This window comes from Micrasema longulum, unplaced genomic scaffold (assembly GCF_059751315.1).
Source record: "Micrasema longulum isolate JH-2025_06_02 unplaced genomic scaffold, ASM5975131v1 h1tg001400l, whole genome shotgun sequence".
Lineage (NCBI taxonomy): Eukaryota > Metazoa > Arthropoda > Insecta > Trichoptera > Brachycentridae > Micrasema > Micrasema longulum.
The window spans coordinates 128,778-141,429 of record NW_028278586.1 but is presented as its reverse complement, the minus strand read 5'-3'; the positions used below and the strand labels follow the sequence as shown (position 1 = coordinate 141,429).

Here is a 12,652-nt window from a genome sequence, read left to right as displayed (position 1 = left end):
GTTATTACTATTTTATTTTATTTTTACATCTGAGTATGTTTTTCATTCTTTATTTCCATTCTTAATCCTTAATTACTCTTACAAGTTTTCTTCATTTTTAATATTATTTCCATTTGTAAATACTCACTACAAACTACAAACCTTAAAATATATTTTTTTTTCACTTAAATTTAAATTTTTAAACAACTTTCATTTATGTTTTCTTTTTCCTCTCTTTTTTATACTTTCATAATTAACATTAGATTTAATTGCTTTTTAATATGGAAACTTCACTGGTCCATTAGAATTAAGTCCAATTGTATAAAATATTAAACTTTATAACTGTACTGTATGTTTCCTGAATAAAAGAAAATAAAAAAAAAATAAAAAAAATATTCTCTTCTCAAAAATGTTTTTCCTCTCTGTTGCAACAAGTTTAAATATTATTAGGATAGAATTCATTTGTTAAGTATATCTTGATAAAGAAGCTTGTATAGCTTTGAAACTGGTCGGTAGAAAAAACGAAAAATTAGTGGTGTTTCATTTATTTTATCATAGTAATTTGTGTTTTTTACGACATTGTTTTCTTAGTCGCAAACTGATTAGTTTTCATATTCTTATGTAAAAACATATTTTTATTTCAATTTTCATGACAACTTTTCTGGGTATTCAACCTGAAAATTTGAACGTAGTAGGCAAACGAGCTTATCTCTAGACAAACATAAATAAAACAAAATGAAATTAAGAGTTCCGGGTTCATAGAATGTTTTATATGCGAAGAATGGTTATATTATGTTATTATGATTAAAGAAGGTTCGGGTGTTAGCATTTAGGTACTGGGAAAGGTGTGAAAATGATCCTCGGCTTACGAAACTAATTTCCAGTTTATAAGGTCGCCAGATGAAGAGCAATAGAAAGTTGTAAGAAAAGAAGCCGTTTAAAGGGGTATTCATGCAAATATACCGAGCTGGATTCCGCGCAGATTGAAACTCGCGAGAAAATGAGATTTCCATACATTTTGTACCGGGGAAACTAATATTGTGGAGCAGGCAGTAGGCACGGAATGTATGCCGCATTCCGAAAGGTACATTTTAATTGGATGTTTTTTTAATAAAACATTCAATTTTTCGTCAAAAGTACTCTGTGGAAGATCATAGTAATTTACTGTGAAAATTGAATATTTTTTGCTATGAATTAATAGATTCAATAGATATAATTGTATATTTATATTTAAGGTGATTCCAAACTAAATTATAAAACTTATTATCCGTTACTTCTTTCACAAATACAAGAGTTACTAGATTCTCCACCCTGATGATTCAAAGAGGATTGGCCCACTACTCGGTTAAAGTGTACAATCTACTTCCATTATCCATAAGGATTGAGTAATTAGTAAGTACTCACAATATAAAATTGCTATTAAGAAATGGATAGTGGAGGTGGGTTGCGCACGGATCGATGAATGGATCAAGCCAAATAGGTTAAATGTCTATATAAATTGGTTTTGTTTTTTATACTTATTTTATTTTATATTGTTTATTATGTTAATGATAATTAGGTTAATTAGATAAATTACGTTTTAAAAAAATAAATTATTATGTTAACTTTGTTAAGCAACTAATTTAAGGCATGTTTCGCATTTTGTAAAATGTTTTCCTCGGCACGGGACACCCCAGTGAGAGAACATTATTCTATATAAAAAAAGAATACAAACAATGTCAAAGTATAAATAAGTAAACTAAATAAATAGATGGCGCTTTTAATTTTTTTTATTTAAAAATGTCATATTTACGTTTATTTTTAATGGAAGTTTTACAGAACTTGGTTTGCGGAAACTTTACACTAAAATTGATTGTCACAAAAACCGTAAGAATATAATTAATGTCCTATTCACAAAATGGTGGACAAAACAGAAAATTAATTTATCTTATTGATCAGACGTGCAGTTTTTTTCCTAGAGTATCGGAGAGGCATTTGAGAGAAAGTGACATAAAAACAATGTTCTAAATTTTTAACCCGAGTAAAAACAGCTTTCTATTTCAATTAGTATTATTTTTTTTTTTTGTTACATATTGAGTATGTTTTTTAAAATTTAAATATCTATCCAAGTAGACCCCGAGATACTTTATTTCGTCCACATAATTTATATTCAAATTATCAATATTGATTTCGTAACCCTGGGGCATTATGTTTTTTCCAATATTCATTTATTTTGTTTTTGATATATTTAATTTCATTTAATTTATGGTGTAGAAATACCCTTACAAAATAAGCCCGGTCTTTTTATGCCTCTAGCGGTGAACGCTAAAATACAGTTATTCCATCTACTAGGTATAATGCTATTTTGTGCCTATGAACTATGAAGCTAGTTCGTGCAGTTGGGGTGTTTGCAGGCGCCTAATTGGCCATTGTTCTTTCAGCGCCGTGCTAAGTTGGTTGAAGCTTACTTTTCCAAAGGCGCCTTTAAAATAAAACGCCATGAATTAATTTTTCTAGCCAAACGAAATCTAGACGAGCCTTGCTCCTTGCCCCCACGTAGTCGAATAACACAAAAGTTATTTTTTGAAACTCAACACATTTCAGTTATTACAAAATATTTCAATTTAATGAGGATGTAATTTTATTTGCCATAATAACAATACGAGGTGAAACTGTGGGTACTAAAAAGCGTTCTTCGGCAAAATGCACAAATTATATTGCCAATAAATGAGCGCCTGTTTGACAATAGAGCAAAAAAAAACACAGATCAGAAAAAGTGACGTCGAAAGTAAAAAATAACGGGATCTCTATTTTAAAAACCACAATGGCACCAGAATGACGGGAAATGTTTAATTTAAGTAATATTAATGAATTTAAAAATAAATTTATTCAACGCTAGTTTTCCTCTTTAATATTAATAAAACACTGTATTTTTACGCCATACACTTGTGCTTAATATGAACACAATATGTTTCGGGCATTCAGAATTACCCCTCATCACATACTTATAAATATTTATAAAAAAAATTTTTTTATTTTTATTTTAAACCACAGGCTATATAGCCTGTGGTTTAAAAATAAAACTGTTCATATTTAATTACACCGATGATGAGTATAAATACCCGAAACTTGTGTTCTAACTTGTGTGTAGCGAAAAACTAATGTTTTATTTCCAATACCTGCACATGAAATGTTATTCTACGCTGAACCAGTAAATTATACACGAATTTTTCTCGTTGCAAACAAATAGGCAGTATTTGTAGCTCTACATTACAGTAACAGTAGCAGCGAATATTCCAAATAAAAATATTAAACAATAATAAAAATAGCACAGCCATAGAATTAAGAATTAATTCTATGAGCAAAGCGCTGGCAACCATTCTAAAATTTAGCCAAGACACAAACCTGCCGATATAACCGAAGCGTAGAACAGCAGTTGCACCGAGACTGGTGGCGGGCGCATGGCATACAACAGACGCGCATCGCGCACCTGCTGCCGTCTCGTTCTAACACACGCCGTCCACGTTTGCAGAGAACTTCATCATTATCTGCGAAAAAGAGACATCAATATGTTAGTTTCGTATACGGTACATTTATAGAATAACATATCTTTGTATACAGTATTTTTGTCGTCAGCTCTCAAGGCGCCGTGGCTTAGTTGGTTAAAGCGCCTGTCTAGTAAACAGGAGATCACGAGTTCGAATCTCGTCGGGGCCTAGAGGCGAAAAGTCGTTCTCGAATTTTTTATATTTTTTTAAAAAATATTTTTTTTCTAATTTTTTATTTTATCAATTCTTCAACAAAAATAATCACCAGCATATATTGTGTATTCTGTATTATTTATGATCATCGTGTTTAATCAATACATTGTATCTAAATACCTATACGTTGTACAGTTTTTCCAACACAGTAATCTCTATCTTAAGACGGTTTAGTTAAATTTGCATAATACTTATTATATATTCTGTGAACGAAATTTTGAAGAGAGCGCTCAATGATTGATTCTATAAAACGGATTGCTATCCTAATGATTATTAATTTTATCATTATGGATAACTTATACACAGTCATTTTCGAACTATATTACCTCGAGGGCGCTTTTCCCAGTGATTCTAAGAATATCAATTTAATTTTGACTCAAAATTTATAATTTCTGGAAAACAATTTATTTTGTCTTCGCGTGCTACGGATTTATTCAAATGATTTAGAGAACAGGTGGGTTTTAAGTTTCTTCGAAACATCACTTCACTTTCGCAGTTTCGCATTTCTGTTAGGAGAGCGTTCCATGCCGGGCTTGTTACCGCAAATGTGGGTTCACTTAATTTATAAATAAAACTTCGGGAACTACACTGGCTACGTTTTCCACAGAGGGTCGAATACAAACTCTGTTGGTTTATGTACAAGTCACTGCACAACTTTGTTCCGGAATATCTAAGGGAACTATGCCTTCCAGATGAACTAGCTGACATGCTTAGATCAGCTACGTTTACGGCGAGAGGAAAAGTTATTATACATCTACGCAAACAGCGCACTAAATTTAGTGAACGCGTATTTGCGGTCGCAGGCCCTATGTCATGGAATGCTCTCCCAGCAGAGGTGCGAGGCTGTAAAAGTGAAGTGATGTTTCGGAAAAAACTTAAAACCCACTTGTTCTCTAAATCATTTAAATAAATCCGTAGCATGTGTCAACAAAATAAATTGTTCTAATTTAATTACAAATTTAAAAGCTTCAATTAAATTGATTTAACTATAAAATCAATATGTAAAGCACCCTTGAGGTATTATATTACGAAAATGGTGCTAAATAAGTTATCCATAATAATAAAAGCTTTAATTAATCTAAATGTATTTATTTTAATTTTTGTACCGTGATTTTTCGGCTGGTTGCGTACTAGTACAATGTACCTGATTTAAAGCTATGGTTTCCGCATGCCATCTAGCGGCAGTTATATGGCGGTGGATGACTTCATTAAAACGTTGCCGGTGCAACCCAGTGGCCCTGATTTCCTAGAGAGCGTTTATTATGAGCAAAATGAACGTCAAAACGTCAAACAGTAATGTCACCATTTGGAGGACGGCCGTCATGGCGGTGCAAACAGTCTTCGAACAGTTTTATCGTGTATTGCTTAAGGTTTCAAGGAATTTAATAAATTGCCACAAAAATTTAAAGTGCCAATTTCAAAATACAGAAACAGGAGTGCGAATTGAAGAATTATTTTTTCCAGAAGTACTTTGCCTAAATAATGTTAATTGATCCACATAATCCGCAACTTGAACATATAATTTCAATATCTTACCGTTTTTGCTTGCATATGTAATTTTGAATACTTTTGAAATGATTTTTATGCTTTTTCATACCCTTTTAGCTTGTATGTATATGTAATTTTAATACGCTTTTCATACTTTCCTGTATTGAGTACATTTATTTTGTTTATTTCAAAAACTTTTTCATTCTTGTAATTTTTTAACATTTGCACTCTCCTACTATATATTTACTATATATATGTACTATATATATGCATACATGTAATTTTTAAACTTTTAATTTTTTTGGTTCTTATTTTTTCTTTTATAGATTGTTTTATAAATATATCATTTTTAATTCATTTCCATACCTTGTATTATGTTTAGTTTGTAATTTTTTTGAGATTTTTTTTATACCCTTTTAATTTTTAGTGCATCGAAAATTCTTTTCTGCTTTTGTAAATAATGTTATAGTTTAAAATATAAAAACGTCTGTAAATAAATATTGTTATCTGCATGTCCCTAAAGCTAGGGTTTCCTAGGACAGCGGTGCCCGTATTTTAACGGCCGTAGTGAACGGTGATGCAGTGGACAGCCGTCGTAACGTCGACTAGAGAGTGGTTTCCGAGGTAAACGGTGTTAAATGGTGTTGATAATACCGTTTTCCTAGGAAACCACACTCTAGTCACCGTTACGACGGCTGTCCACTGCATCGCCGTTCACTACGGCCGTTAAACTACGGGCACCGCTGTCCTAGGAAACCCTAGCTTAAATAAGTTTTTTTTTAAACTGCTTGGGAATATAAAAAAACATGTATAATATGTTTCCAATTTAAACAAAAAAATATAACTTTAAAAAAATGTATAAATGCAATAGTTAATGAAAACAAAAGACGGGAAAAGCGTGCAATTAATTTAAATACATTTAAGTAATATTTGACTTGCATGAGAATGACATAAATATATATTATTAGGAGGAGCAACGCTCTGGAGAACTAACTACATAGATCTATAGCAAGGAAGAAGAAGGAGAAGAAGAACCATTTCGGGAATGGAACCAAAGACCTCTTGCACGGCAGATTGATTGAGTTTGTGAGATATCATAAAGCTTGATATTATGTGAAGAGCAAAGACTATGAAAAGCCCGGTAAAAATTCCGCCCTCCGTATGAAGAGTATCTTAGTTAGACATGTTTCTGAGAAAAACGCAGTAAAAGAAAGTAATGTTATTTTGTTGTAGTTTCAATACCACACTAAAATATGAGATACCGCATTTATCGTGAGGACGGCAGAATAATATCTGGACACTTGAAATGTCAAGTAAGTGTGTACAAAGCTGTAAATCAAAATAAATTATACGATTTTCGTGCATAAGAAAGTCGCATGTAATTATCAATTATGACTACTAAAAAAAATGACAGATGACAGACCGCATTCCAGGGCATAATTTTGACAGATAAGCCGTCACGGTGCGGCACTGTTAAGACGGCCGTCTTATTACACCCACCGCAACACAGTACATTACGGTTGCTAGATAATGGCACCGCTTTCCTAGGAAATCATAGCGTAAGACATCTGTCAGCTAGATCATTTGGAATGCATGGTTCTTTTAGATATTCTGGGGCAGAGTTTTTCAGTGACTTATACATAAGCCAATAGACTTTGTATTCTACCAAGCATTCTGTGTTTTGCAAAAAACGTAGTCAGTGTAATTCCCGAAGCAGTGAGTGATATGACTGAAGTTAGATATTCCAGAAAAAAGTCTCACTGCGGCATTTAATACAGACTGTAGGCGAGTAATTTAATTCATTGGTAAATAATTGTCTCTTGATACTAAAAAAAGGTTTTATTGATTGACGGGTGGCATAAGCTGGCATTTTTTTTGCGTATGCATTTGATTTGTCTCAACTTGTAGAAGCATGAACTTATCGCCCTACCAATTTGAGAATCAAAAGAGAGGTCAGAATTATAAAAGCTGCCATTATTTTATGGTGGGTAAAGCGGTATTCCTTCAATCAGAATGTGCCGTATCCTGAATCAAATTCAGTCGTCTGGCTGAAGCCATCTATAGTTGTTCCGTTTCAGCTGGGCTTAATGTTAATCTATTTTTAGCTATCCAGTTTCCTATTTTCTCGATGCATCTATCAATTATGCTAACAAGGACTTTCCTCTCATCTGGATTACAATAAAAATAAATCAACATTCCATTGTACTGCATTATATTTAAACAATTTATTTTCACTAAAAACACCATTATTTCGTTTCGCATTTATTTATTTATTTATTAAAAGAAAACAACAGCCATTACAACAAAAAAAAATACGAGTATTTACTAATAAACTAAAATTATAGGCCAATTATAGTTTTCTATACATTACTAAATACAAAGTAAAAAAAATAAGAATAAAAGCGTGCATTGAAATATCCACTCCGTATCATTTCACACGTAAAAAATGAATAAAATATATCAAAAATTATGAAATAAATAAAAAAAAATTTTTTTTTGTTCAATCGAACTTAAAAATCTTTTCGCCGGCGGATCCATACGGAGTAATACGAAGCTATCAGTCCTTCCTTCTTTCTTATTTCAAACAAGAGAAAATAATTACAATATATTAAAGTGCACAAAAAACAAAATATTTGGTAGGTTCAGTTAGATTAAATTATAATTACTATTTTTGATTAGGGTTTTAGCATTTTCTTTAAATTAGTTTAAAGTAAGGAAATATATATCTATTTTAGCAAAAAACGTGTTATAATTAACAAATTACAACAGGGATGGAGAATACTTTAAAGAAGGTGATATGGAAGTCTAGGCATTTACAGGGCTTATGACCTGTCAATGGCTGGTTTATTAAAGTTTCTGGGCAAAGTTGCATTATTATTATTATTTGTGCTTGAAATACCAACATGAAATAATTGTTGCAGCCGAGTTGTACGTTGAGGAATACGAATTTTATTTTTTTCAAGCAGTTGAGGGCAATCTAAGTTATTATTTCATATTTTGTAAAGGAAAGCAGTATCATTGATGACTCTTCTAGATTGTAAGGTATCAATTTTATGATGTACTATAGCTTCTTCATAGTTATTGAAATGTAAATATATTTAGTGACATATACCCGTATGCAGAGACATACCTTAAGGTGAGGAAAGTACATTCTATTGTCTTCACCTTCGGGTTATTCTCTGCATTTGAAATTAGAATGTACTTTCCTCACCCTTAAGTTTTGTCTCTGCATACGGGTAATAATGTATACCTACTACCTGTATAAATGGCGTTGAAGGAATTTCTCATGACTTCTATAGTAAAAATTACAAGATGAAAAGTCCATGAACTTGCAAGCGTCTAGTTCCGCTTCAACACGGACATGAGGGGCTTAGTCGTCTGGTTTTTGAGGACTGTCATAAAACGAAAATTGTGGGGAAGCGCGGGCAATATGGACAAACTTCAAGGGAGTGTTGTAAACACGCGATCCTTTCATTACCAGGGGGGATTCTGAATTCCACGAAACATGTAATTTTGATTTCGTTTTTATTATAATCTATGTAGGAATTAGGCATGGGAAGAGGTATTTTACGTCGAAGTGGCATGTGTCAAAATCATTTATGTTTTATGCTCTTTCGTCACCCAACGCAGTTCTTTGTATATTTTTGTATTTTAATATCTTTTATTCAAGGTGTGGTAGATTGATCAATGCATAATACCCCTTATTATTTATTGTATCGAGGTGTGTATTTATTCAAATAATGATATATCGTGTTCAGAAAAAGATAATGCTTATCAAAATTTCAACGTTGGATTACGTAATAAAAGACATAATAATAAATAAATTTAGTTTTTCTACTTACATTTCTTGGTGGAACTGCATTTTAATTATAGTAATTAAAATACGTACTTGTATGTAGTTTTATTTATATTTTTTACCAATGACCTGGTTTCGTCGTGACCGACATCGTCAGACTGGTGTAGACAAAACAAATTTATATGTTATGTACGAGTATAAGCGGGGTTTATTTTAAAACTTCATAAAATTATAAACTTATATCTATTTTTATTTTATAAATTCAAACAAAAATTTAATTCATTAAAATGTTATTACTTTATGCTTACATTATTTTTATTTAAACTCTTTTACTCTCATAATTACAGAGAAACGTGATTTACAACCCCTGCTTGCACTTGTAAACAACATAGAATTTGTTTAATCTCACACCTGTCTGACGATATCAGTCAAAAGTCACGACGAAACCCGGTCACTGGTAAAAATTAAAATTAAAAGTAGAAGAAAACTATATACGTATTTTGATTATTATTATTAAAATAAGTGTAAGTAAATATTTTCATAAAGCCACTTACAGACTTTTCTATGTTTACCAGTTTTAAGACGTACCTGTCTCTTCGTCAGGACACTAATTACACTAACATGCATATCTTTATATTCACCTTCATGTAAAAAATTAACATGCTGATTGGACCCGTTTTATTACATCTACGTGCATAAATCATAATAAAAAATATTAAATTTTATTTTGTTATATTCAGTGCGCGTCGGTATTGGCTTCTAATAACATGAGTTCTATCTGCAAGTTGGATTTATATTTTTGTGCACTTACTACGGTGAAGGTGTGTAGTGGAATTGGCATGTTTAGAAAAGTCGGTAAGTATATACAAATATTTACTAGCATATATTAAAATATTTGACTAGGAAGTAAAATTAATTACAATAAAAATTTTACTCATTTTAATCGTAGAATATTTATGGATAAATCAATTACTCGTATAAATGACATATACAGGTTGCTTTATCAAAAAAATAGTGAAAGGCTGCACGAAAATTGTATTTGAGCATTTCTGCTTGATAAACAAAATATTTCATAAAGTCCTGTTTCTTTTTCTAATCTGTGGGTTCTAAAATTGTTCTTTTTATTTAATAAAATTAACTTTGTTTTTGTCAAAAACGAATACATACATGTAATTTTTGTAAGGTTAACGCTCTTACCACCAGACCAAAAAGACAATCCTTTTTTATTCATACTTGATAGATGTAAAATATTAGTTTCATTTATATTTATTTGTAATTCAAGTTACTGATAATTATTGTTTTTTAAACAGTGACATCAATACTATTTGTATTTATATTAGTTGAAACCTTTTTTTAATGAATAATTTTACAAAACATAAATTTAACATTATAATGTCGCATTTACAAAATTATCCTTCCTGATTAATTATACCCATTACTTAGCTGTTGTAGAATTTTATTTTTTATTTTTTTCACACTATAGACCATAATTAATAACGAAAACTATGTGAACTCATTAGAGGTACCTGTGCTGAGAGCACATAACAATATACTTTGTTTTCGTTTTTACACGTGAGAATATACAAAGAAGATTTAATTTTTAATGTACAGGGAGAAATAACAAAATGTTAATGTTTATTATTATTAAAGTACAAATAAAGATGCGTTGAGAGTGGTAAAAAAAACATGTCCAAGAAAATATTGACAACAGAATAGAATACTACACATAATAACCAAAAAACGCAACAACAAATAAAGCAGTAAAAATAAGTCATAAAATATCGTATCTTATTAGTTTGAACGCGTTGATTTGAGAAATTCCTGAAGTGTTTTTAGGATGGGTAGGCGTTTTTATATCCGATTGTATATTTTATTAGGCGTAAACATCGAGACGCCCTTTAGCCCGCTCTTCCCCTTTTGTGTACGCGGTAGGACGTGGGACCCTCCAGTGCGGGCGAGGGGAAGTCGAGGTGGCGGTCAGTAACCTTTTTATGGACTTTCCCCTTCGCTGTAGGGGCTGTAATGGGACATCTTGCAGAACCTTCGAGGCGAAGGTGATACAGTGGAATTGCACAAAATATAAGGGCTTTCATTTGCACCGGTAACAAAGTATCCATTTGTAGCGAGGAAATTCGCTTTAAACTTTTAAGACGTCGGGTTAGGGGAGAATGAAAAGCGTGGAAAATTGAAAAACGTATTTTTTGGTATCAAAATTTAGAAAACATTGCAATGTTATTTTATAATATAATATAATGGACGTGAAATAAAAGTACTTTTTATTTGAAATGTGGGGTCCGTCAAGGAGGTTGTCTGTCTCCGACACTTTTTAATATACATTTATTTATGGATAATCTTACCGTGCTCCTTAATTCAACCAAAGTCGGATGTCATGTTAACGGCGTCTGCGCTAATAATATTAGTTATGTAGATGATATGGTATTATTGACATCATCTGATAATAGTATGAAATGGTTGCTCAATATTTGCGAAAAATATGCAATTGACCACAATATGATATACAATGCCAAAAAATCTGTCGTACTTATATTTAAACACAAGAGGTCATTTTCTAAATTCGTGCACCCATCACCACCTGTATTTCTGGACAACAACAGTTTAACGGTTACTGCAAAAGTCAGGTATCTAGGGCACATACTGACTGATGATTGTAAAGATTATCAGGACATAGAGAAACAGAGAAGAACCATCAATGTCAGGGCATCTATGCTAGCCAGACGCTTCTTTCAGTGCAGTAACGAAGTGAAGAAAATCATCTTTACTTCGTATTTGACGTCCATGTATACAGCGGAGCTATGGAACAATTATAGGCAAACAGCAGCACAGATCATAAGCCATGTAAATGCCTACAGCAAATTGTTGAATTTTACTGGAATATGCATGCATAAACCTTCCCTCAATTTAATTTAGAGGGATGAGAAAAAATCACTCTGAAACTAACAAAGCAGCCCAAAGTCAGTTGTCAAAGTTAAATCGAACTTTTCTTTGTTATCTCCTAACATAAGCAGAAAGAAAAAGAAATCTACTTAGGGATACCTGTAACTAAAAAACATACTCGTTGCTTTTTATTTTTGATAGGTAAAAGAGTTAATGAACACCCAGATTTAAATAGTCAATTAAACACTGATTTGAGGCTACGTATTTTTGTTTTTAAATCGTACTATTATTTTGCTTTATTAGGGCATTTGCAAACGAATGTTCTAGAAAACAAACTAAATACATAAAAGCATTTTTACATTTAAAGATACCTTATTCCAGTGTATGGCACTTTGAACATAATATAATTATGAATTGAATACCCATATTCAGAGACAATACTTAAGGTGAGGAAAGTACATTATATTGTTTTCACCTTCGGGTTATTCTCTGCATATGAGATTAGAATGTACTTTCCTTAACTTAAGTATTGTCTCTGAATACAGGTATAAGACGCACATACGTACGTACTACTAACGATTTTGTTATTCAATTCATATTCTGCACCAATTATTACTCCTGCGCTCTATAAAAGTGATACAATAAAAGACTTGTCACTTTTGAAAAAGCGTCCCCTATTGAGAAAATTCACTGCGCTAGGAAATTGGACTAAAAACTGACAGATAATACCCAGTTTAAGGGATGCCTTTCTTTA

The 12,652-nt window shown here is 31.8% G+C and overlaps 1 protein-coding gene and 1 non-coding gene across 2 annotated transcripts in view; one reads left to right on the top strand and one right to left on the bottom strand.

The window, feature by feature from the left end:
* Positions 1-12,652, bottom strand: part of gogo (thrombospondin-1 like protein golden goal) — a 264,490-nt gene that overhangs the window by 128,402 nt on the left and 123,436 nt on the right. Inside the window, exon 2 of the mRNA XM_088235559.1 lies at positions 3,364-3,506. Coding sequence (XP_088091685.1) covers positions 3,364-3,421 — 58 coding nt within the window. The 5' untranslated portion in view covers positions 3,422-3,506. The remainder of the gene's footprint in view (positions 1-3,363; positions 3,507-12,652) is intronic.
* TRNAT-AGU (transfer RNA threonine (anticodon AGU)) lies at positions 3,602-3,675 on the top strand. Its single transcript has one exon. It is a non-coding gene; the product is annotated as a tRNA-Thr (tRNA).